The sequence below is a fragment of the Centropristis striata genome, chromosome 17 (assembly GCF_030273125.1).
Source record: "Centropristis striata isolate RG_2023a ecotype Rhode Island chromosome 17, C.striata_1.0, whole genome shotgun sequence".
In the NCBI taxonomy this organism is placed as follows: domain Eukaryota; kingdom Metazoa; phylum Chordata; class Actinopteri; order Perciformes; family Serranidae; genus Centropristis; species Centropristis striata.
Window position 1 is genome coordinate 21,546,056 of NC_081533.1, and position 27,312 is coordinate 21,573,367.

A 27,312-nucleotide genomic window follows, 5' to 3' on the forward strand; every position below is an offset into this window, starting at 1 on the left:
TCTGGCGTGGCTTCGTGCACCTTTGGGCGCTGACGAGGAATCCAATTGGCCTAATTTGCAGGGGACACCCATCCGAGGACAAAGGCTGGTCCGTGAAGAAAACCTGTTAGGACTGATGAAAAAGTAATTATGCAATAGAAAAAAAAGTAATATGTAACATGGGAAGCTACCCTTTTTACATACATTATAGGAGATCTTTTTAAATTTAAAATCACTAAAGGGACTGATGTCCACTTCCCCACAGAGATATCAGGAAAAAGTACTGTCCATAAAAAAGACTATATTCTCATTTTTTGTTTCCATTAACAGACTACATGGGTGACTTCAATAAAGCCAAAATGGTAAAGTCCCAGTCCAGGTTTACCAGAAAGCTGATCGAACACAAAATAAACCATGACTGCAGATTCTGGTTCATTAATGAATCACACAGAATGATTCAAAATGTGTCTAGACCAGAGAGTGGTGGCTCTCCAGGACAGGAAACACCATTTGGTGTGAGACCTCTTCATGGCTCCTAATCATCAGCTATTCCAGGAATACACACAGTGTGCATGTTACTAAAAGTGCTCCTCATTGCTTATATAAGCATCTATATTAATACTATAATCTCTCACAGAAGATTAACACAACGGGAGAAAAATATTGCACTTATTTACTCCACTGCACTGACACCATTTAGTTACTTTTCAGTTTATGATTTTACACACACACACACACACACACACACACACACACACACAAGAAGAGTTTAAGATTAAATCTGGTTTTCAACCTTTTGGGCTTGCGACCCCTTGAAAAAAACAGCAGTGTGTAGATGGAGCCCCTCGTCATGTCTCAGAGGTCTGTGAGTCATTAGCAGTTCCACCAGTGAGACATTTTCCCTATGAACTTCTCCCAGGGTTTCATTCAAATTTGGGCCGGCACCTCGGGTAGGAACCACATGAATAAACTATAACTAAATTCACCTTGAGCAGCTGTGACACTAAAATTACATCAAATAAAGCTATTTATAATAATACAACCCTTATTAAAGCCATTGAATGTGTAATTTTACTTATGATACCTTAAGGTGAGACAATGTTTTTGCTTGCAGTGTCTTGTTTTTTTCATATACTGGTCAATTTTGGGATTTTGGGATTTTTTTTTCTTCCAGAATATGTCTGCTTTCAGACTAGTGGGGGAAATTTCACACATTTCAGTATATATTTAACGACACGAGAAAAAAAACGTTTTAGGTCCACACATCACATTGCTGTGTTGGTAGAAACTAAGTGCTCAAATTTAACCTGATGAACAAGAAATAATTATTTCTTTTCAAACAATTTGACAGTCCGAAAGTTGACTTTAGCACGGTTGGCACTGATGACTCACTTCCGAAGTGTCGACACCGGCCACACCTGTCAACTCCCACAGAGCAAATAAAGTAAAAAGACAATTACAGAACCTGACAGGGTTGACAATTCCATTACGTACAGTAAGCATTTGTTTATCATGGTTACAGAGTTGTAAATAGAAAAGTTGAGGTTGCAATCAAGGTGAAAAATTTTAATTTGTCGTTAAATCAAACAGGTTGGCCAATTGAGGTGACGACTCTCCTCTCCAAGAACAGTCAGTACACGAGTGGTGTAGTATATAACGTGGAAACCAGTTAGATGGCATATATTAACAGGAGAAAAAAATAACAATAAACTTTTAAATATATAGGTAGTCATTTCAGGATGGATATTTTTACTTATGATCCAACAAGAAAATATATACTTAGGAGTCAAGATGAAATATTATAAATAATAAAAAAAACAAAAACAACAAAGAAGTGTGGGAATCAACAACATGCAAGCAGCACAAAAACACACAGACTGTGAACACACACATGAATGAATCCCGTATTCAGGTGCTGCTAAATTTGCTGCAGGGCAAATGTAAAGGTGTGCCTGCATGGTTTCCTACACCTCAATCAAAGGTGGAACACTTAAACATGTGAAGCTTTTTTAAAAACATTGATATCAATATTTTACATATTATCCTTATAAACATTATGCCATGTTATCTTTTTATATCCCATATTTATTTAATGTTTATTTTATAAGTAAGTTTACAAGTATACAATGTGGATCAGTGCCACATACACAGTACAAATACTAATCAAAACAGAATACGCACAAAACAGAGACGAGAATAGAATTACAATGAAATTCAATGACAAGCACCATATCATTTATGACAATGCCCTTTTTTTAATAGTAAAAGATACTTTATACTGAGTTAAAAATGACCAGTGGTGACTGTTCATGACAGAACTATTTATTATTGAGCATTCAGTTCAGAAAGGTTTACTTTCTCCTTATTTGGTGTTATTCCACTGTTTGTGACTCAGTATAAAATGCCATAATGACATATCAATACACGTCAGCTTGCTTGGCTATTATTGTCCATCATTCTCTCTGTGTTGCAAACCAAAACCCTCTCCCAGACAATTCTCAGGCTGAATCACAGAGCCACATGTGCACCAGTTACAACTCAGATCAACACAGACCCTGTTGTGAGTCATCGTATGGTCTCAAGTCCACCGAGGCCCCCTTTTTTTTTCAGAGAGTCATGAAAATAACTACCCACATGAATCCCCCAAAACAGCCAAACAGGGCACTTTTGGTGATGACTCGACTTTGTCTGAGATATTTTGAAATTATTCTCTCAGTCTGCAGCCAGAGTCTGCCTCAGACAAGCTTGTAACAGGTTAGAGTGAGTGTGCAGGATTGGGCCTGGAGCTTCCTCTGAGACTTTTTTTTGCTGAGTCAAATGCAAGCACACCCTGTAACAGCAGATGAAGTCACCGAGCAAAGTCTGCTTGATAGTAAGCGGACTTGCTGAACAAGCCGCCCTCGGTGCTAACTAGCTTTGCCCTCAGAAGCATGTGGAGTTGATTAACTGCTGGCAAATTACTTAGAAAGTGAGTTGGTCTGTTGTAAAATGTGAGCTGGAAGAGGGAAAATCCCCACAGACTCTGCCAGCACTGCAATTGACTCACATTTTAAAGGAATCATGATTTTATTCTTTTTTTTTGCAGTCAACTTAATGAATCAGCCGACACGAATTCTCCAGAAAAGTGATTTTATTTCCTGTTATCTATTGTCTTTTATTCATATTCCCAGTGTGGATATGTTAGAGCTGTATAATGTAATACATATTATTGACATCATCCAGATATCCAGCTAGACATTACAAGAGTCCCTTTCTTTAGTCTCCTCCTCCTACATTCACCTGAATTGATCTCCTCAGTGTACTTCATGTAAATAAGTGAAGTGAATCTTGTATTTATAAATGCATTATGCGTATACTGTGAAATTCAGTGGTAATCTGAGGGAAAAGCATAACAAACTGACAGACGTATTTAATTGTTTGAATGTTAGTTAACCAGGTAAGTCCCACTGAGGTCGGAAACCAACCGAAATATAGACAATATGACCTGGGGCAGGTTTAATTATCCAAAAATTGTCCCAATAAACATTGTTTATATGTCATGATTAACTCCATTGCTAACCATCTCAATCAATATTTAGTGCAACGGTGTTCTTCACCTCTCACAGATCATGAGGATAATTCACTCATTTTCATAAAAATGCACATTAAAACTTTTTTTAATGTACATTGGAAATACCTACATATAATATAGAATAGTTTTACATGACATTGAGTTATTGAAACGTTTATTTTACTTTTTTCTTTTATTGAGTGAGTTGATAAATTAACACAAGTCACCTCTACTGTTCAGGGTCAGATTGATCATTGAACAGTATCTATGCATTATAAACATGCAAATATGTGAAATGAACCATTTTCATTTTATATGGTGATTACATATGTTAAGCCAAGCAGAAGATGTTTAGTCCCAAAAAAATACTTTTATTACTATTTATTTTAGATTTTTAAAGTTTGAAATGGGTAAATTTGAACTACAACATAACAGGAGGGTTAAAAAAAACTTAGACTTATTGAGAAATTATTTAATTGCTTAATATAACTACTATGCAGATAAAGTTCATAAACACTTTAAGTTTAAAATTATTTTAGCCATTTTATATACCAAAGTTGAAATCCCTACTGTTATTCATATTGTTTACCAAGTATTTTAAAAAATATTTTGAAGGAAATACCACAGGTGTGGTAAAGTGAATTAGCTACATAATTTTCCCAATTGTGATTTTTGCTGAGTAGTGTGAATTCAGATTACTATGGACATATATACTAAGAGACAATTTGATGATCCTGATGTTAGAGTACAACAGAGTGGAACTCATCACTGTTGCCTTTTTTTCTCCTATTTATTCCATTCTAGCTCATCTGTATCTTCTATTTTAAATCCTATTTTTTATTACTTTGCCTTGTGTTTCTTTTACACCTTGCCTTAATGTATTTTATATCTTATGTAAAGCACTTGGAATCGCCTTGTAGTTGAAAGGTTGTCGTCGTGCCTCGCCTTATCACCGTGACTACAATTACTCAATGATTATATGATTACCATCAGACCTTATGGTTACTTATATTTAAAAAAAATACACTTCTTACACAGTAATTACTGAAATAGTATGTAGAAGAATCAGAATTAAAAAAATACTTTAACTACCACATTGAGGACAATAACAGTTAATCCTATATAATTTAACACAATTTAACTTCAGTGAGGAAATGGGGTTTATCTTGGAAACCACAAGAATGATTTAAATACAACATAAAGTAGATGGGATATTAAGTAGAAAGTCATAATTAATTGATAGATAAAACTTAAACACTTAATTATTGTCCATCAATTTCTGTCTTTAGTTTTAAAGTATACATATCAGTATTTATACTTTAAAACTAAAGACAGAAATTGAAGGACAATAATTAAGTTTATTACATTTATTCATACTGTTTTAACTATTTTATTCTTATTAATTAATTTATTTTCTTCCCTTCTTTACATTCAAAACTAAGTCACTAAGCCATTACTAAGTCAGAAATGTATATACAAGCTACAAATAAGTTACTTTTGTTTTTCAAAATATTTTTTACTGCTATATATATATATATATTCAAATATACTGTTACCCCATTCTATACTCATTGGACACAATTAACTGCTACTTCCAGCAAAGCTTACACTCAGAAAAAGCTCTTCTTTAAATTAACTTACCTCATTATCATGTCTTCTAAGCCAAAATCTCCCGTCTCCCCGCCCCAAAAAAGAGGAAGAAAAAAAGAGAACGCTGTCCAGGATTGGAAAAAACGAAATGCCAGTGAATGTCATTACAGTGGTTGAAAGGTAAAAACTACACTCTCACAAAAGGTGTATATTAACATGAATCAACCTGACGGATCATTTTCCAGGGAAAGGTACAGGGAAGCAGTCACTTAAATAATCTGGGACTACCTGGAAGTATGAGACACAGTTCTGAAGAAAGATCAGAGGCCATGTTATGAATCATTGGGGAAGTTTTGAAGTTTCCCAGAGAGGCAGCTAGGACCCCGCTCCGGAGTAGATTATGGGATGAAACCAACACTGAGTGTCCAGCAGCCACCAGTGACTGGCAGGAATTAGCAATGTTAACAAGCCAGGCTAAAACACTAATGGTTGACAGCTAAAGTTGTGTGGGCTTGTTGGAAAATTGGAAATAAATGCTTTATAATCAACATTGGTAGTAAATAAAATAATGATATACTCCAGTCAGTAGCACACACATTTCACAGTATATGTTATAGCAGTGCCCTCAGATTTCAGAAGAACTGTTGTTCCTGGTATGTTTTGGTCTTATAACACCAAAAAACAAACAATACCTTTGTGGTGTTTGGCATGTTTAACGCTGTCAACCATATTATGATTACCGTTGGCAATCTCACGCATGTCTTAACAAGTAAAGATATTCAAACCCCAAGTAGTCTCCCACACATGCACAAGCCCCTTTGGCTTTAAATTTCAGATTACTCTTTATTTGAAAATCAGTATTTAACCAGCATATGTGCAGAATGCACTGATTTTAACATCAAGCTATAGGGGCCTTGAAGTTGCTCAAATTGGCCTCTAAACCATGCCAGCCTCCATGTTTGGGCATGTCAAAAAATGCTACTAACTCAGGATTTCCCCGTTACGGGACTAAAATAGGAAATCTTGATCTTATTCCACTTTACCTTGGAAATACACTTTATCTCACAGCACTAGTTACTATTCATCCATTGTTGACGAAACAAAACTGACTTTGGCATTCAAGGTCTATCAGGGGGAACGAGAGTAAGGAGGAGGTTTGACTCATGCGCCGATTTCCTTTTAATTAGACGGATATAAGAGTAAGGATGTATGTGACACAATTCCAAGGAAAGATAAAAATAATGACATCCAGTAGAAACCTTTAAAATGCTCGAGGACAAATATGTGGTTGGTTTATTGGGAAAAGTATGTGATGATTGCATCACAATTTGACAACCTTTTTTTTAAAAATGGCCTAGTTGATTTTTTTCAGGTTTTTCTGGCAATTTTTTTACCAGAGGTGGCCAACATCATGAGGAGTACAATTAGGCAATAAATAAATAAATAAATAATAATAAAATCATGACTAAGGTGACAAATTGTTAGTCACATTGAATTGGCAGGGTTTTATCACAGGAGGGCGCCCTATTCCACAACTAGTCTTCATACATCCAGGAAGCAAGAAAAGCAAATTACTGCCCTTGCACGAAGGTGAAACACAGCACAGGCAGATTATTTGTTTAATCTGTAAGGCTTTCTCCATTTAAATGTTGATGCTGCTTTTTTCATTGCAGCTAAGTTTGGAAAAAGCTTCCATGTAAGGTTCATGTTTTATTTTTATTTTTTTTAAGTCAATGGCAGACAGAGGAAAAGTCAAACAAGCTTTTTTAAAAAGCTATTCATTTGACTTGAGTGAGTTTTTCTTGACAAATTTACACTTTCTTTTTTTAAGGCAAGGTGTGCATTCCAAGATATGTTTTTGCATGTGTTTTAAAAGATGCTCAAAGTCATCCAAACTGTATGTGTGGGCTTGTGCTATGTAGGAATCTTGTCAGTTGGATTTGAGTCATTACAGGCAATAATTCAGCCTGCTAATGTTTTCCTTTGTTACTCACCTCTGCTCTCATTTCTGACTGCATTACTTCCAGCCCTTGTTTTTTTCCCAGCAGTTTCTTTACCTGCCCCACGATTATTAGTTTCACATGTCCCACATCAGCCCTGTAATCACCTGTTCCCGCTCCTCCATTAGTCTCACCATTTACACCAACCATGTTCCTTTTTATTTGTTTGTTAGTTTTGGTTGTTTCAGTATGTAATAGAGGTGCTTTAGACATTTTGCATCACATTTTCCTAAAGTTAGCAGACTCATTAAAGACAAGTTATAAAAAGAAGCAGCAAAGTCTGAGACCTCCTGACTTTTATTCTACACTGTCAATTAAGCTCCAAAACCCTCCGCATCCAACAATTTCCATAATGCAACTCAATATCATCTTCTTTGTAACTCTGAATTTCTGTTTAAAAATGTTCATCTCATGCCCCAACCGAGAAATCCCTGATGACATCATCAGATAACCCTTACGACATCATTAAAATACTTTTTACAAACTTTATAAAGTTCCCTCCAGCACTACAGAAGTCATAATACTACGGTTTTCACAGGCTGAGTTGAACTAACCATGACAAGAAAACTTCATGTGAAAAGTTAGTGGAGTGCCACATTAATATAAATAGACATAAAGCGTTGGTAAGCAATTATGAGGACATATTTGTTAATTTACTCCACATGTAAAACATGTTTATCACATGTGGATGAATTACACAGTTTAATTTATGCATTTACACAATAAGAAATAGTAGCCTAATGGTAATCATGCCTGATGACATATATAACTATATACATAAGAAAGTTTACTGACAACTCCAATTAATATTTATAGGCTAAATGCTAAATAGGGAGTTTAAAAGAAATCTCCAACAAATATTCAAACCACTCACAAACAATTAAGTACTGACAGAAATGTAAAACCAGCAAGCACATTGTTGCATATTTGAATTATCATCTTTATTTGTTTTATTATATACTTTGTGTTTTTACATAAAGAGACATATTTCTTTTACACATATAGATTATATGGTTAATTTGTATCTGTATATATGTACACCTTAAATAAATCTTACATTAACACCAAGAAAATAAAACATTTACAGTGCAAGAATGTTCATTAGTGGTTAACTTTCACTGTTGCTTACCCTGGTAGAGCACAACCAATGCCAAGCTCACATGCTAAACTGGTTTGCCTTTTGATCTTTTTTTATTTTTGTTTTTATTCTCATCATTCGTGCTCTCACATAAAAACACCACATGGGATCTTTGGAGAAAGAAAGCAATAGTTGCTATTGGGAAATATGGATTTTTATTCTCTTGCCAAGAGTTGGACAAGAAGACACTCATGTCTGTCCGTTAAATATGAAGCTAACAGTTAGCTTAACTTAGCACAACAGCTAGCTTGGCTTTCAAGGACTGCACATAACCCCATGTAAACCCACGTGTCATTTTTACAATATTCTTTTTAATAGATTAAACAAACAAGATATAATGTGTTACTGCGTGAGTTTAAGATGTTCTCATTGGCAGATTATGTTACCTTTACACAGAGCCAGCTTAGCTAGCTTCTAGTTTCTGTACTCGGCTAAAGTACGCAGGTGTTTCTAGCTCCATATTCGCCGCACTGATGTATAAATAGTGTCCATCTTTTCTCCTCCTCTTGGCAAGAAAGAAAAAGTGCATTTGCTCAAACTATTCTTTGAAACAGAGGGGCGAGTAGAAACTAGAGGTGAGGTGTGATCGAGTTAATGAGACCGCGTGGGTGCTCTGAGGGCATGATGACAAAGTCTGTGATTCATCATAAAGGCCTTAAATTGGCTCTTTGTATCTGGATTGTGGAAATGTTCAGGGAGATATGAGAGCACACATACCGTTTAACATATGAGTTTGGTTGATGCAGGGATCATAGTTTTCCTTTAATGTGCATTTGCAATCTCTGCCAAACGTCAGAAAACATAGTGGCAGCATCACTTACTCCTACTGTTGCTGAATTCAAGGAAGCAATGTGGCATTTAAAGCCTTCGTTTTCTTACTAGAACCTGAACAGGCGTGTTTACAGTGTAAAGTATGCTAATGAGATGCTGAGTAATCTTAAAATAAACGCTCTTGAGTTGTTGTTTTTTGCTCAATAATACTATGATGCCTAAGGGCCCCCAGCACATCATTCTCATTTTCCATTCACTAATACAAAAAAAAAGAAGGAAATAAATAAAACACGTGTGTGAACCATTTGGTTCTTGCAAAAAAAACAAAAAAAAAACAGGAGTGTATATTTACAAAGTAAAACCAATAAGTTCTTGGTGTTTCTTTCTGAATGGATGCATAAAAGTGAACATATATAGTTGGTCTAAGCTCAGCTGTACAGTCAGTGGGTAACCAGCCCAAATTCCTTGCATGCATTTTTCCTCACACATTCAGAGAATCTATTTACTATTATTTTACAGTTACTACGCTGCTGTACAGAGGCTGTGTTGAGGTAAAGCGGGTGTTTCTGGCCAGCTCTTACAGGAAAGTGGTCAGTTTTAGGAGAAATGGTTGCCCACTTTTTTCTTGTCGGGGTGTGGGTCCACGTTGGACAGGAAGGACAGCGAGGGACAGACGCATGAGGGGATGCGATTCTCAACGACGACACACACGGTATATTGCTGTTAAATTTGTGATTTCCACATTCTATGTAGCTTAAGGAGAGATTGTGATTATGATTTCTATTTCCAGTACAAAACACAGTTTGGTGTACATTTTCTTTCTGCAGTTAGTTGCAAAATACTGGTAGTATAACCTCTAGTCATAGATAAATATAAGGAATGGTCATTGTGTGATGACTTCAAATGCAGATTGCACACATGCACACAAAAGCACCTTTGATTAGAAAAGAAATTGCACAAGTTCGATAGATATCGTTGACCATACATGTTGACACTTTCTACATAGAGACTGAGCACTGGTTTGCATTAAGAAGTTATGAAACATGTTTGTAAAAGTATACATTTTGGTATACAACTTCTTAAATGTTGATTGGTATTATTGACCTCCATGTGTCTATTTTTACATGCAGTTGACTCCTTGAAACTACTACCCCAGGAGCTTGACTAGCCGGTGAGTTGAGCCCAGTTCTACTGTGAACAAAGCACTACACATTGACTAATCTAAATCAACCATGACGCTTAAACACTGTTAACTTTTTTTTTTTTCAAATGTATTATTTTGACATTGACTTCATTATGGAACTTTAATGAGCCTAAAGTACTCATGCCTTTTTTTTTTCAACCAGTGAAAGATATTGAAGGCTAGCATATATTTTGAGAGGCTAAACTTCAATAAGGGTTTTTTTCTTCTTCGTCTTTGTCATTCGGTGCGTGTGAAGCATGAACAATTCTGTACAATCAGAACGTGTGTTCAGTGGCAAAGGAACAAAAGAGGAGCAGATTGTCGAGATGGCTCTACATGAACTAATACTGCTACAGTACATCTAATGCTACTTCTATCTATTTCATGAAAATGAATCCAAAAAAAAAAAAAAAAGAATCCTCTGAAGAGACATTCAGTGGTGAAGAATTACATCCGGCAGGTGGGAGGGGAAGCTTGTGATGAATTTGCAAAAAAGAAATAAGAAATAAGAAGTCCGTCTGCCCAGCAAGAGTGTTTCATCCCTTGTCGCTCAGGTGCAAAACCCACAGGAGTCTTTTCGCTCAATACCATCAGACGGGAAACACGATTCACCCACACAGTCTGCCATTTCCTCATCTGCAAGCTCATATTAACTCTTGGCGACAGCGTCTTGAACTAGTGTGTGTTCAAATATGCTCACAATGTCAGCTCAGCCACTGCATTTATTATGAAGAGTTTTATACAGCGCATCTCTTGTTTTTTCACAGGAGGTCACTCTCCTCAACCTACCAGGCGTGGTCTTGATTCCAGCTTGTCTAGTGACACTAATGGCATGCATAATGCTTCTATATTTGGCTGATACACCCATAACCCCCCCCTGGCCACCTGCCAATTAAATAATAATAATAAATAAAAATCCACTCAGGTTAGGCCTATGCTAAACCAGCCAAGCCAAAGTCTTGTGCTTAACCCCTCCCCGCCACCACCTGCTTACTGAAAATGTCAGTAGTTTCCTTATGTTTTCATATTTTTATATATTTTTCTTGTCCAGTCCTCCTCCTTCTTCTTCTTTTATTCCTGGGGTAAAGGATCACAAGGGTCAGGTCAGAGCGATGGCAGACAAGAAGGATGGTTGTGTTGGTGGTGGTCGTGGTGGTGACGAGGGAGAGGAAGTGGGTCCTTGAAGGTCCTCAGACGGACACCGGACAGGTAATGACCTTGTCCTCCAGCATGACGCTGACCACCAGGAAGACGAAATACAGCATGAACATGATGAAGCCGAGCAGCTTGCTCATGCGCCACTTGCAGGCGGCGATGGAGATGATGACGAAGAGGAGCATGATGAAGAGTAGCACGATGGCACAGAAGAGGCCGTTGGAGCTGACTTGCACCGGTTTCATGCCGTTGAAAAAAGACCACATGAGCCAGGGGAACGGCAGTCTGCGAATACACAAACACATGATACAGTCACTTAGCTGTTAATAACATTAACCCTTTATCAGGCGAAGAACTATATTTGGTAACTTCAGTGGACATCAAAATGGGGTCCCCGTGTATTTCGAGAAAAAAGTTGCGAATTTACTAGATTAAAGTGGCAAATCTACAAGAAAAAAAGTCAGATTTAAGAGATTTATAGTGGCAAATCTGTGTGAAAAACATCGCAGATTTACAAGAAAAAAGTGGGGAAAAAGCAACTTTTTTCTCGCAGATTCACCACTTTAAATCTCATAAATCTGTGCTTTTTTTCTCGCAGATTTGCTACTTTAATCTCTTAAACTTTTTTCTCAAAATATTACCCCCCTCCCCCGGGTCCGTATGTTTTTTTTTTACACATTCTGGCTGTATGTAATATCCTCCAATATTCTCTAGGGTTGAAATTTGGAATTTGCAAGTATTTCAATGAGTGTCCTATTAAGGGTTAAGCAACTACATGTCTTTCATCATCTTTACAAACTCTACTGGGTCAAACAAAGTTTAAAATGGTATCCTGGCTCCATACGAAGATGAAAATATGGAGCAAGTTTGTAGGGCAACATGCTTTTGGCACATTTTTTCTGGTCTGTACTTGTTTCCTGTCGAATATCAGGTTGCTCACACTCAGCAGAACATAACATAATGTTCATAGATAATATGACACTCAAACTGAAGAACAACTTGGCAGGAGATGAAAATTTTGCTGACCTACACTTTCATCTCTCACCTTGCTGCAGTAATAGAAGCAGGATTTAAAGTTGTGTGTGAATGTAGCCATCATACACTGTCATTACATCACATTTATATACTGTGGGAAATAAAAAAAATCAAAGCACAGTGAGGCCTAATAACATGTGGTAGTGGGTAGTTTTGCTATCAGGGGGTGAAATCAGATGCTTAACTATACATGTAAAAACTAGCCATGGGTATCTTTAGCAGGACTCCTGTAACCCCTTGTGTCTCAAGTATAGAGCAAGCTGTAGAGGTTTACATCAGGGTTTGTCAGTACACAGTGACACCACTGTTGAGTGTGGTTACAGTGCTACAGGAAATAGCCATATGCTTGCACTCTTAACCCTTTATTGGGCAAAGAACTATATTTTGTAACTTCAGTGGATATCAAAATGGGGTCCTCATGTCTCTCTGTTAGGTCGTAGAACCACATGGATTTCCTCCAGTTAATCACCAAAGATCAGGCTACATTACTAGGTTAAAGTGGCAAATGTACAAGAAAAAAAGTTGCAGATTTAAGAGATTGAAAGTGGCAAATCTATGCGGAAAAAGTCGCAGATTTACGAGAAAAAAGTGGGAAAAAAACACAACTTTTTTCTCGCAGATTCACCACTTTAAATCTCATAAATCTACGCATTTTTTTCTCGTAGATTTGCCACTTTAATCTTGTCAACTTTTTTACCATTAATTTGAGATTTTTTTCTCCCAAATTTGTAACTTTTTTTACCATTAATTTGAGATTTTTGTAAGAAATTTGTGTCTTTTTCTCAAAATATTACTCCCCTCCCCCGGGTCTGTATGTTTTTTACACATTCTGGCAGTATGCAATTCCTACAATATTCTCTAGGGTTGAAATTTGGAATTTGCAAGTATTTCAATGAGTGCCCTATTAAGGGTTAACTTAGTTGCCTTAAGTGTAACCAACTCACTCTAATAGTCTTATTTTGGCTACTGTTATGATACAGCATATATACACTGTCACCCATAAAGTTGGAATAATTTTGTTTTCAGGCACAATCCTCTGTTAATTGTGGTTTTATTTTCATTGTGATATGTTTGAAAGAGATTGATTAATAAAGTTTTGAGAAGATATACACTGTTTGTCAAGAATAAATCAAATTGTCACAATAATTTCATGGAAAGAGGTAAAAAAAATATTTAATTCCAACTTTATGAGCAACTGTGTAGCAGTTGGTTTACTATTGCTTATTAGCTATAAAACTAATACACATGCAGCATCAACACAATGATCAGAGTATAGTAAAACTTAGTGGAAGGGTGTAGTATGGGCCAAGAAAGCACCGGTTAAATTTTAGAGTGGATCTGAATCAAAGGGAGGATACACAAATTGTTTTCACTTTAATTAACATTGCGAGATAGGGCATTTGTGCTGCATTCATTTAGTGTTGGGATATTCGCAAAAAGGAGTCACAGACTGGGAAAATCCACATGCAGACCCCCTCATGTTGAAACAACTGGCAAAAGGGAGATTTTGTTACAAGTTATGAATCCTCAAAAATCTAAATACGTGAAAGTTTGATGTACACGTTTGCCCATAAAGTTGGAATATAATTTTTTTTTAAATCTCTTCCATGAAATGATTGTGACAATGTGATTTATCATTGACAGATGGAGCGTATATATTCTCAAAACTTTATTAATCAATCTCTACCAAACATATCACAATGGAAATTAAACCTAAATTAACAGAGCAATGTGTCTAAAAAACAACATAAAATTATTCCAACTTTATGTATTTAGAGACAACATAACAGGCACTACAGCGAAGTAAACTTTTGACCTCAAATGGAGACTTAAAGAACATATAACAAATGTAAAGACTGACACAAACATGTAAATGCAAGAAGCCCCCAGGGATTAATGGTGTCATTATTATAGCATAAAATAAGGCTTTAAAAACAGCAGCACCCTGTACAGACTTCAATCATGCTCAGATGACGTACCCAACAGTAATGTCGAAGATGTTGGAGCCTACGGAGCTGGATACAGCCATATCACCCAGCCCCTTGCGTGCCACAATAACACTGGTGATGAGGTCAGGGATGGAGGTTCCAGCTGCTAATATAGTCAGGCCCATAATCTCCTCTGTAATCCCAATAGTCTCTCCAACCTGCAAAAAAGAAAAAAAAAAGGAAACTAAGCTTTGGGGTAAATAAAACCTAATCTTTTGTTCTAGCTATTTTTAATTTCCTCGTGGTGCTCGGGAGCTGATGGAGGTGACAAAACTCGAGCTCTGACAATGTCTTTGTTTTGAATCAGACAGCTGTAATTATTCATGAGTGGGTGGATTATAGAATATGGTTTTATTTTAAATGTCAAGGATGGGAAATGGAGAGAAAAGCCGACAATATCTTGCCTTTGTTTTTTTTGACAGGATTATGCTTATGTTAGGATTTCACAATGTTCTGGGACTGCTGTCATGATCACATAACTGTTCATCACAGTTCACATAATTGTTTTTTACTTGCTCATATCCGAGGGAGTGAGCAAGTCTTTGGTGACTGTTTACCTGGTGAGCCCACCACACCATCAGGTAGGAGAAGCCTGCAATCCAAGCAATGGCACCCAGGAAGGTGACGGGGAAGAACTTCTTTGACGTCTGAAAGACAAAGGAGTGAATAGAGAATTTTGCCGGAATCAAAGAAATACAGACTCTTATCACTTATTCAGACTTAACTAATGACTTTCTTCTTTCAAATATTTTTAGAAGTCTGTCTCACACACCTGCTTCCTGACGTCAGGCAGCGTAAGCCATAGGGGGAGGACAATAGGTATGATTAAGAGGTAGGTGAGGCGCTTGCGGGCGGTCTCGGGCCAGGACAGGCTCAGAGGCTGGTCCTCCTCCTCCTCATCCTCCGCCTGAGAGGAGACAACAAAGAACAGAAAGAGGGAAAGGAGATAAAGGTTACAAAACATACATCAAAATGGATAATATGCTTTAAAACATCAGGCTGTCACATAAGGCTGTTATGTTTGGGGGTACACATCTTGAATGGATTACTTAATGGGCCTATTGGGCTCAGGAGTTGGTGTCCACAGTGTCAGGGCCTCCCTGACCTTCATCTGCAAAATGTCACTTTAAAAGACACATAGCAACCACAAAAAGACACAAAGTAACTGAAAGGACACAGAAAAATGATTACAAGGACACACAAAACCACCACAGGGAGACAAAATGACCAAAAAACAAGTAAAAAAAGACCACAAAGAGAAACAAGACAAGCGCATAGAGACAAAAAATGAATACAAAGGGACATAAAAAAAAACTATAAAACATGGAAAATGATAAGAGACACAAAATAGCAACAGCAAACAGACAAAAACAACAACAGAGACACAAAGTGACCACATGAGACATAAATAAAGTATAAATAAAGTATATCTATCTATAAAACTACAACAAAGAGAAACAAAATGATGATAAACAGAGACAAAATTATCACAAAGAGACACTAAATGACCACACAGAAAAAATAAACTACTACAAAGAGACACAAAACTACTACAAGACACAAAATGATCACAAAACGTCTACAAAGACACACAAAATTAATATAAAGGGACAAAAAATAACTACAAAGACTGATGAAAAAGATGATAAAAATACACAAAAAGACACAAAGCCACTAAAAAGAGACACAAAGCAACCACAAAAAGACCACAAACAGACAAAAACGATGATAGAGACACAAAGTGACCACAATGAAACATAAAAAGTACAGACAGACAGAGACACTGAAAGACGACAAACGACTACACCGAGACATAGGAGACATAAAACTACCCCAAAGTGACACAAAATTACCACAAAAAGAGACAAAACCACAAATATGTATACTGATTACAAATAGATGCAAAACAACAACAAAACTAAGCAAAGGCATCAAGGATCAACTGGTGTTGAATTTACCACTTGGGAGTACATTTTGTGTAAATTGTGATAGCACATTGAGTTGAGTCATTCTTTTTGCATGTTCCTTAAGGGATGTCAGAAAAATGTCATAACAATCCAAGTGTCTCCTTTAACTGGATAACTTGTCTCACTGGGATACAACTCTCCACAGCACAGCGAGCATCAACTGGCAGCACACAGAATAATACCCTAATGAATTCAGAAAATGTGAGCAGGTTAAAAAATGGGTTCTGGTATATTTACAATGACATTTCCATAATCACAGTTTTTAACCATCACTCCTCAGTGAACTGCTTCCTTGGTGAAAATCATCAGCATTTTCTAGTTAAGTATCTAGTTATCTTTATGGAGTTCCCATGTTTATAAGGAGTCTGTTGACACTGATATAGGTAAATAAAAACAGAATTTAATAAGAAAGCACAAATATCAAACAATGATAGGCTAACTAGGCATAAGTACATTATATTTTCTTTATTTGAAAGTTCAGCTCCCACAGTGTCTGCTTGGCCAAATATAGCTGATGACCCCTGCCATAGCAGCTACCCAGAGAGGTAGGCAGCACTCTTGCAACACAAGCACTTTAAGAGGGAAAAGACAGCACAGAGGTCCATAGCAATTGATGGCAGGACCTGGAAGTGCACGTGCCTTTGCTCTGGGGTGACCTTTTGAGAGGAGTGTCATGACTGTGATTTGGGAGATTGCACTGAGCCTGAAGGGCTCTGCCTCTCTGCCTCTCCAGTCATCAGGGGCTTATCACTGCTGACTGCTGATGCTGGCTGCACTGGCAGACCCCGGGGGTCTGACTGGACCTGCCACTGGAAAGCCAAGTGAGCCAAAGACTGTCACCTCTCTGCAGATCAGCATCAAATAAGCTGTCACTGTCACATACTGAGGCACTGGCAAGAAGCACATCTAAATCTTCTTTTCATTCATTGTTTTTACCTGTTCAGCTTGTGTGCCTACTGCTGCAAAAGCAGACAATTAAATATTCTAGTACTTATAAACTTTAATGGTACAACAACAAAGCCTTCTGAGAGCGGAAAGATGTCTTGGGTCCCTTTGTATCCAATTATACAGGATGCAAAGGAGCCGCGGGGACCTGTAGGGAACGTGTCCACACATGCACATCCAAGCAGAACACTCTGATGACCGAGAATGTGTCTCTTGCCCTTTTGATATTGACGTTAGCTGAGGTGTCAAAAAAAAAAAAAAAACATGCAGCAAATGAGTGCAAAAGAAATAGAGTGTGCAACAAAAAAAAATACAGGGCAGATGCTGACAACAGATGTTGCTCAGTAAATATGAATTTTCTCATTTAAGTCTTAACCTCTTCAATCTCATCAGTTAAGCATGCCCGGAGAGGGAAGCAGAAATCTTTAAAAATGGCTACTGCACGAATCATGAATCATATGGAGCTTATCCTGCTGTGACAGCTACTGCTGTTGAGTATTGCCTGGTAACCTTGGTAATCAGAGCTGCCAAACAAAAGGCAGCGCTTGCATCACTTATGCTCAGCATTCTGATTTCTCCTCCTCTCCATATCCAGATGGCTGCATTGTTGTCTGTTAAAAGCCCTAAAACCAAAAAACCTGAGGATCCAGAAAGACCAATTCTGAACCAAATCCACTGCTTTTCATTGAAGACACGAGAGCTTTTCATCAGCGTTACTATGTGTTGACTGCAGTGTTTGTAGGATATTAATAGCAACAACAGCTTTTCATATGTACGAGCAGGAAGCATGGCATCGCAGTTTGCCCTGCAGCTCTTTCATGGATATGTTGACTGCATGCAGGTGACTGTTTCTGGCTGACACTGCACACTGTGAGTCTGTCATTTGTCTATTCTGTGCTTTACTTGCTTTCTCTGCCAAAGTACCCCATAGAGATGGTGCTCCCTACTCTGAGTTGGTTCCCAAATGCCAGCCCCTTGGGGGCCTTTCCTGCCCTGTGGTGCCTCAGTTGGCAACACTGCCAACTCAGAGCTTAAAGGCACTGACTTTTACCAGGCACCACAGAGCTGCGAGGGGAGGCTTGACATTTGCTTTTTCTTTTCTTCTCAGAGGAAAGCGTGTGCGCTGGCACCTGGTGTGTTAAAATGGTCACAAAAAGTGTAAGCACATACCGTAAGTACAGTGCAAAAAGGCTTCACCCTAATTAATATGTTTCTGTAATCACAAGGTGTCATTTATCCGCTTATCATAGATGGGTATCCACATTGATAGGTTGTGCGATATGTGCCAATTTTTTATTTTTTTATTTTTATTCATTCTTTATTTAAATGGTCAGCAAGTTTATGTATTTGGTCAGCAGATACTGAGCATACAGTACTGTTTATTTAGCTATTTATATATTGTTATTTATTCGTTATTTTCTCATAAAAAGAGATTTTCATTCCAGCTCAAAAATTCAATTTAGCAGCTGCAATATTAGTACTTGGTAAAATTTAACCCTATGAAATCCCATCAGCTTAAAAGTAAATAAATAGTGAAAAATTAAAGTTAAAAGTTAACTATTAAACTAAAGTTAACTATTAAAAGTGCCTCGTCAAAAATGTAATTTTTCACATGATCCCTCATTTTTGGAACATAGCTGCTCATTGATATACTACTGTACCAGCTGTCGTGATGTGAATATCAGCATCTGCTGCCTGGGTCTTACTTTGAGAACAGAGGCTCCATCTGGGTAAGAAATTCTCATATTATTTAGCAAAATAGTGAACAGATATTCAAATCTACCTCCGGCTTGAAGTCATACACCCATGATACACAGTGTCTTTTTCAAATAATTTTAGTTAGGATGAGTCACAAATTCCCGTTGGTTAGGATTTTCTTTTTACACTTTGTGCTCTCATAAATATTCAAAATGTGTGCTGAAAGTAGAAAATCCTGAATACAATTTTTACAGAAAGAGAATCTGCTGTGAGTCAAACCCTGAATGTGCTCATCATTCATCTATATAAGACAAAAAAAGGCCTTTAAGTTGGGGAAATATTGCAGTGTGTGATCATTTCTATTCAGCTCAGCCCTTAAACGTTCCAACAACAAGAGAAGGGAGTCAGGAAATTGTTCTAGAAGTCTGCTGCAGATTTTAATTTGACCTTGACTATCCCCTTAGTTCCCAATCTTGGTTGCCAAGGCATCCAGGAGGAATTGAACAATTAGTATGACGAGGCCTCTGGCAGCATATGAAGGCATGAGCTGTTTCCAGCTACTTCCTGGCTGACACAGACAGGCGCACTATGGGACACACCTCTAAAAATAGCAGCAAGTGGGAATTAGGTATGCCAAAAAGTGTCCAGATCTCCAAAATCCATTGAATCACCACCTGAAAAAAGTTGTTTCTATATTCATCAGGTTTTCCGGCTTCACCTCAACAATATAAGTTCTGAGGTGAGAAATTTGTCTTACGTGGGCTCCATTTTTATATTTTCAGCTTCAGGGGAGTGATGACGGTTTTGTCTGTAATGACTATTATTAATCCAAGAGTGAGAGATCAATCTGAGAAAAACTTGGAGCAGTGGAATAGATCAATACACACATGGTCATGTTGGGAATCAGGGCTCATCTTAAGCAGTGTCTTGTGCAGTCTATTCTGAGAAGCTCCACACCAGTCTGTATTTATAGACAACTGTATCTTACCACAGAGGGATGCTGTATGTCAAAGTTGCACGGTTTCTATTTTTAAGAGTCATTCACTTCCTATGACTAAAGCAATGCTTTTCAGAGACTGGGCTTTGATTCCAAGGTGGATAGTGCAAGATTAAAGTAGTTCTGTGAGGACCACTAAATGTAAAGCTACTGGGCATGTCACAGTTATAAATCCTTGCTATACAAAGTTTGAAAACTAATAATAATGATAATGTAGTGGTATTTTCCCTTGAAACAAGGTAAACTTCATCAGATTAACCCAAAGAACAGCCTATGAAATTAGTTTTAGGCTTTGAGAAAAAAATTCAACAACTGAAATTGCAAAACAATTATGTTAGAAAAAATATATTAATGGCTGGATACTGAGGAAAAAGATTTAAAGAGAAAAAGAAAGAAGGATTTGTGAATACAGCACAACTAAACCTAAATATTCAACAGAAAAAAATGGGTCATTTCGAGTTTTAATGTGATTTTCATCACATCAAGCCCAATTTTCAAAACTATTTAGCTTGCTATAAATCATGTACATTCATAAGTTTGCACTGTCAGAGATTTAACTAATGCATAAAGAGAACCATGCATACATGTACTAAGTGAAAGTGCCAACTCTTTTTTTTTTCAGAATAGTTTTTCACTTTTTGCCATAGAGCCACTGCAATTTTTCCCCCCAGCATTCCCTGCAGCCTCTACCATCACAGCAAAAACACACTACGCACATTCAAATGAATGGGGAGGACTGGTGTTTTCACTTTAATGCCTGATTTGGTGTGAATGCAGCCTGATTAAGACACCCTTAGGACACCACCAGTAACCACAGGTGTCACCAGATCAACTGTAAAACACCTAAGTGGTTAATTTTACACACTGTAACATACTAATAATGCAGTGAAAAATATTTTTTCTTTGAAACAACAGGTTTTTGCTTAGTAAATGGTTGCAGGATTCAGTTTCTTGGGGTTACTTTTGGTTAATGAAACGAGTGAGAAACCAGCAGGATGACCGACACGCCCGTATCCTCTACTAGCTTCCTTCTCAGTGTGCGGCTTTGAATTGCTGCCCTTTTGCCCCAGGACCGTCTGCTGGCTCGGCGGGTCGCTGCGTCCCCCCATCATCGCTCATGCCAGCACAACTCCTGCATGTGCCATTCTGGGGCTGTCCGTGGCTGGCCGCATGTCAAAGACTATGTCTGTGTGTGTGTGTGTGTGTGTGTGTGTGTGTGTGTTTGTTTGTATGTGTGTGTTCGTGTATATGTGTATGTGTGTGTGTTGAGGCATGTGTGCGAGTGTGTTCATTTCGAGCACCCAGCGGCGGGGAGCAGCAGGTGAGTGAAGAGTGTGATTACAGAACTCAGTGGGAGGAGGCAGGTCTTTGGCAGGTTTGGCTGAAGATGGAGGAACTTGCACGAGTGCATGCTGGGAAATTATCAGCAGTAGTGACCTGTGCTATAGTCAATGCAACCTTTGCCTCAATCACACTCAAGGTGGAACACAGGCACAGACAAGTGGCATAAAATATCCACAAATGTCCCTCAAACTTTGATATCTGTCTGTCAGTTTTTCTGCATTTTTATAACCAAATGAGTTGCTTGTTGTGTGTGTGTACATTTCTGCATGTGCAGGCCTATTGCTGGGATATCTTACCGTCTCCCCCTCTTGACCTGCTGTTCCGTTCATGGGTGGTGTCACTTCCACTTCCACGCTGGAGCTGTTTGGAAGGTTCTTATCTGTGGGAAGTTTAGAGAATAATTAAAGTGAGAAGCGATTTGAGGAGCTAAACTTGGCATTGCATCAAATGGTCATGAGAGTGTTAGACAGGGCAACAAAAGCTGTATCAAAATATACACTGTACATGTTTGTTAGTTTTTTGGTACTTTTGACATCTTTTCCCAATTTGACAGCTATTACAACTTCAATAAGCAGGAAACAGTGAATGCTGTCATTTGTCCCATGGAGATCACACTCTGATTTGACTAAGATCAATGTTTTTTAATGGCACTATTACAACTTCAGTTGGATATATACTCCGATATGTGCAAAATGAGTGCATATAAAGTCTGTTCCAATAATATTTTAATTTTGTATTTAGGTGGAATACTAAGACAGCAAGGTCAGCCTTTACAAGAATCACAGATTTTGAAGGTTCACTTTAATATGGAATGTGATGATTAAAAAAATGCTGTTTATTCAATCATCTTCCTGTCTATGAACAAGTATGTGCATGTCTGAGGCTGTTTCTATCACCGGTCCCCCTCATCATATCCTGACATCTGATATGACTGGATTTAATTTGAGGCCAGACTTACTTAACAGCCCTTATTAAAATACAAAGAGCCCAAAGCCATGTAATCAGATGATAAAACTATAATTGCCGTGGAAATTGGTTTAATCCAAGTGTGGTTGTGACACAATTAGAAAAATTCTTAGATAGATAATGTAACTTGATGCCACTATCGTCCAACATATGACATCACTCCGTCACTTTGTTGCTGTGATATGACAGAAAAAGACGGGATATGAATCTCATCATATGCATCATACACTGACCGACTCTGACAGTACATTTTCTTTGACTCCAGACACCAATTTAAGAAATATAATGCCTGAAAAGTAAAGTATTTTGTGATGACAAGCAGTCATGCATTTTGATTAAGATGATAATATGTTAATGTGGCGCTGTTAGCATAATTTTTGCTTTTTGATAAACATTTATGCCTTGCTTTGATTCTGCAGCTTTGACTACACTGTGGCCATTAAAAGCACGTCCTCTGGCCTCCTGTTTATCCTTTGGTCCGATGCTCTTTGAAGTGAAAAACACACATGCAGTCACTGTGATTGATTTAAATACTGCTTGAAGACAACACTTGCAATCAATTTGGCAGTTCTTGATAATGTCATGCTTGTTTAACATCAGTTGTGATGCTCATTACCTATTTCAGGGGACAATCCTATTGCTTAATGTAAAGAATATTAAGCTGGGTAATGCTTATTCATTGAGTTATCACAACATTAAAGGGATTATTGTGAATAATCACTTATTATTAAATTAAGGGAGGAGTCTGACAGCTAATTATTATCTCATTTAGCTGAGAGCTAAATGAGAGGACTAATACCACTCTTCTATTTGTACAGTACATTTGAAGCGAGTAGCTGGTTAGCTTAGCTTCGCATAGAGACTGAAATCTGTACAACCACAATAAACAAACTTTAGCTTTATATGGATTAAACAAATGACACGGCTGTTCAATTGATGACCTTTAAAGGTGCTGTTGGATTTTGTTTCCTTTGGACAGAGCCAGGCCAGCGGTTTCCGGTCTTTTGCTAAGCTCAGCTATTCGGCTAATGATTGCAGCTTCATATTTAGTGTACATACATCAGAGTGGCATTAACTCATCTAACTCTCACTCACTCTCATCTAAACCTCAGCAAGAAAGCGAATCAATGTATTCACTATAGACTGTATAACAGAAGTGGATGTAGCACTTTGACGTCATTCATTGGTTTGTAGACTACCATTTTGAAGCCTCAAGTTTGGCATTATAACTGCTGATATTTTGTTTTTTGGAACCAGCAGTGACAATATTTAGATGAGAGGGTGAAGCTGAGGAGGAAGATGCTGATATGATAGATAACGCGAGCCAGCTAGCTTGGCTAGCACAATGCATTTGTAATTCTAAGTGAACAGCTGACTCCTGATAGTGTTTTGGGACAACTGGTTGCTGAACAAGACATTTTAGATTTTTTAATGTTACAATTAATTGAAAAACAAAACAAAACACTGTGAAAGAGTCATGGTTCTAAGATTAAAACAAAATGCACCATCATAACGCATAGTCAATCCCAAGACAGCAACACTGCAAAGCAAAACCTTCTTTATTATCTATTTTACTCTAAATGGGGCAAGAATGTATGATGTTTTGACCAAGACTTGATACTAGTGATTGAGACCATAAACTCATGAGGAAAATGTTTACTGAGGTAATAAATCAAGTGAAAAGTAGTTCTCATAGATTTTCATCCAGTTGCACTGCTGGTGGATGGATAGAAGGATGGCACTATTTCATACTTTGTATTTACCCAAAATGCTGAACTATTCCTTTCCCATTTCAGGGCTCTGACACAGCTTTTTACCTGAACGGCTCGCTACTCCGTTGGCCTTTTCACTGTCCTCCACTTGACATTTCTTTTTAGCGATCTTGTGAAGGATGGATGCCTTTTCTCGAAATTTCCCTGCAACAGAATCACCACAATGGTTAAACACAGAACAGAGAGCTGCAGGACGTAGCATCTTCAAAGCCTCTCGTCCTCATCCCAGCCACAGCTCCTTGGTTGTCACCTTTGACCCCAGAGGGGTCGCATTTCCAAAGCACAGTGCATACAGGGTGGTGGCTTTACACAAAACTGCCGTTTAAACAAAATCGTGAGTCAATATGACATAGCATATCATATACTGATGATCCTGCATTGTCCCGGTCCTTGGTGGAGGCAAAGCCAGCAGGGAGAGAATCTCTTGTGAAGATATCTGCCTCTGGAGGTCAGATTCACTCCTGTTCACTTCAGGTCTCATATAAGATCAGAAACTCACAAGAGATGTTAGAAGCTAGCAGGGAACTAAAAGCAACCAAAGGTTTAGCTGGGGACAGCATCACAGCATATCAGAAGTAACAAATTTATACATTTAAGACATTGTCATTATTATTATTTTTTACAGCACTTCTATTTTAGTGTTGTAGTGGAGGTACAGGAGCTGTGTGCAAAGCATCAGACAAAGACTGTAGCATGCAAGAGACATCTGCTATTTAGAGAATTGAATCAATATATAAAAATCACTGGTGGTGATAAATATATTGTTGCTGCTAACATTAATTGATTCGGTATAACTGGAAAGATGATGCTGTGACGCAGTAGACTGAGTTGAAACCATTGAAATAATCAATTGAACAAGATGACCTTGCGGCTTGCATAAGCTGCTTGGCCTCTTGACATTACAAATAATGGTTCACACAAGGGAGTCCTGCCCATGTTGTAATGACGAGCGAGGACTGGCCGCAGGCTGGTGGAACAATGACTTTCCATGAAATCTCAACGGCCTTAAAATCCCCCAACGATACTTGCACGGACAACAATGCAGTACTCAGATGAGAAGGAATACGACACCAAATGCACAAATAGCATAAAGTGCAGGTTTTCATGTTCCCATGCAAAACAAGTTAATATTTGATGGCTTTAAAAATTTTGTCTCATCTTTCATGTTCTTTTGGTGTGAAACCTCTTGTGCATCATTAGCCTCTGTGCACTCACGTATCTATATTTAATTTCTCTCACTTCCTCTGTGCGTCACTTTTTGCATGCATGTCCTACCTACTCCCAATCAGCCCATTATGATCAATGTAAAAGATTTTTTTTTTTTCATTTTTAGAGGGCATGGCTGATTTGTCATTGCTTGACACAGTGACGCATCGATACATACTCCACCCAACCATGTCAACACTGTCTGTGACCTTCTGGCAAAATCATTAACCACCCTAAGTCACCGCCGGCTTTCCTCCCGTCTCCTCTATCTCACTCTTCCATTCTCTATTGCTCCTGTTTTTTCTCGCTCATCTGTCTTTTTCACACACCTTCTTTCTCTCACTTTTTCTTTCTGTCGTTTGGCAAAAGCCCCGCCCCTCCCTCCCCCTCTGTCTTTCATACACACACATGCGCACAAAGACACACGTATACTTTACATTTTCACAAGACGACATCACACATTCCACTGCCTTGACATCACTCACCTTAGGCAGTCATTGTGGGTTGCGTATGGAGTGTGCATGTGCGTATGTTTGTTTATACAAATGTGGGTGTGTGAGATCATTGTCTCTGCTTGGGAATACAAGCAGCAGGGTTGGGCTTCATGATAAATTTCAAAAGTTCTGGATTTTGAAGAAAACCACTCTGGTATGAGGTTTCAGTAGTTATTCTGAAAATATTTCTACAAAGACATTTAAAAGCAGAGAGCAGTTACTACAGAGGGAGTCAAGCTAAGGGGGTTTAAAGTTTTCAGGCAGGCTGACAAACTGCATAACAGAAACAAAGTTGTAAGGCCTTCTTTATCTCCTTTTCCTTTCCAATATATATTTTCATATATATATATATATATATATATATATATATATATATATAGTCTTTGGTTTACAGGAATTAAATGCAACTATGTCTATTTACTGTTAATGTTATAATTGTTTTATTTAGATGTCATCACTGTTGGGTTGTAAAACTTGCATCTCCATATTCTGTCATTAAATGAAAATTTAATTTTTCTTATAATAAATGAATGCAATTGGTCAGTCTTTTGTGGGTTTTACAGACATTTAATTAATGAAAAGTAGTATTCGCTGAATAAAACGTTTCAAATTTAGCCTTCTTTCTTTTCCTGAAAAGTAACATTGTGGAATATACAAGGTTTCTGCCAAATAGCCTTGTGGTAGAAAAGGTAGATTCACTGCACTAAATTTTGCAATTTCGTAAAATCCCCTAGAGTCAAAGGCTGAGATCTGGTAGGCTAGTCAGATTGAGCAGGATTTAACTCTTTTTTTCCCTCCTTTATGTCTGGATACCTACAGCCATTTAATTATGTGGAATAAGAAAGTGGAACTATGTAAAATACCAATATATTAATTAGTCAGAATGGATTGGAAAAATCTGTATCATGGCTAGCTACCTTTCACTTGATATTGCTTTGTAGTTGCTGCAACTTTAATTGCATAATCATTTTTAAACTAATGTCAAAAATATGTAGTCCCTGCCTTTTGCCTCTGGGTATCATTTGGAATTTCACTGTGGTTTAGCTCTGAGGTCAAACAAGAGAGAAAAGTGACAGTTCTATGATGAAGCAATTGCAGAGTCTTTAAGAATAACCGAGTCCAGCCCTTCCTTAGCCACCGTTACACAGCCGCTCATTTTCCCTGTCAGCTCTGCCTGTTATGCAACCACTGGGTGGATGAGTCACTCCAGTTTGCCAAATTCAGCAACGTACGTCTTACATGTGTGCACCCGTTGCTGGTGCAAGTGGAACCGCCGAGTGAGCGCTGAGGCGTGGATGATGAATTTCTCAGTGATGCAGATGGGTAACAGGGCCAAAGAAAAGAGAAAAGAAAATGAAACCCTTGTACTTTGTGTCTTCAGGCGATGGCATGATGTGCATTTGTGTGTGTGACTTTACCTGTCTGCATAATTAGAAATGTCTGACCAAGAATCCAAAAATGAGGCAGAGGCTTTTTCACAGAATCAAACATAAGTGACATTTCACTCATGTTTCTTCAAAATATCTTGTGAATG

The 27,312-nt window shown here is 37.9% G+C and overlaps 1 protein-coding gene across 6 annotated transcripts in view; it reads right to left on the minus strand.

Moving 5' to 3' along the window:
- Window positions 1-8,145: 8,145 nt before the first annotated feature.
- Window positions 8,146-27,312, minus strand: part of LOC131989118 (sodium/potassium/calcium exchanger 2-like) — a 51,071-nt gene continuing 31,904 nt past the window's right edge. For all 6 annotated transcript variants that reach the window (XM_059354297.1, XM_059354294.1, XM_059354296.1 and 3 more), the window contains 6 exons: window positions 24,124-24,222; window positions 21,637-21,719; window positions 15,162-15,296; window positions 14,947-15,036; window positions 14,381-14,547; window positions 8,146-11,651 (listed from right to left, as the gene is read on the minus strand). In XM_059354297.1, the coding sequence (XP_059210280.1) occupies window positions 11,402-11,651; window positions 14,381-14,547; window positions 14,947-15,036; window positions 15,162-15,296; window positions 21,637-21,719; window positions 24,124-24,222 (824 nt within the window). In that variant the 3' untranslated portion in view covers window positions 8,146-11,401. The remainder of the gene's footprint in view (window positions 11,652-14,380; window positions 14,548-14,946; window positions 15,037-15,161; window positions 15,297-21,636; window positions 21,720-24,123; window positions 24,223-27,312) is intronic.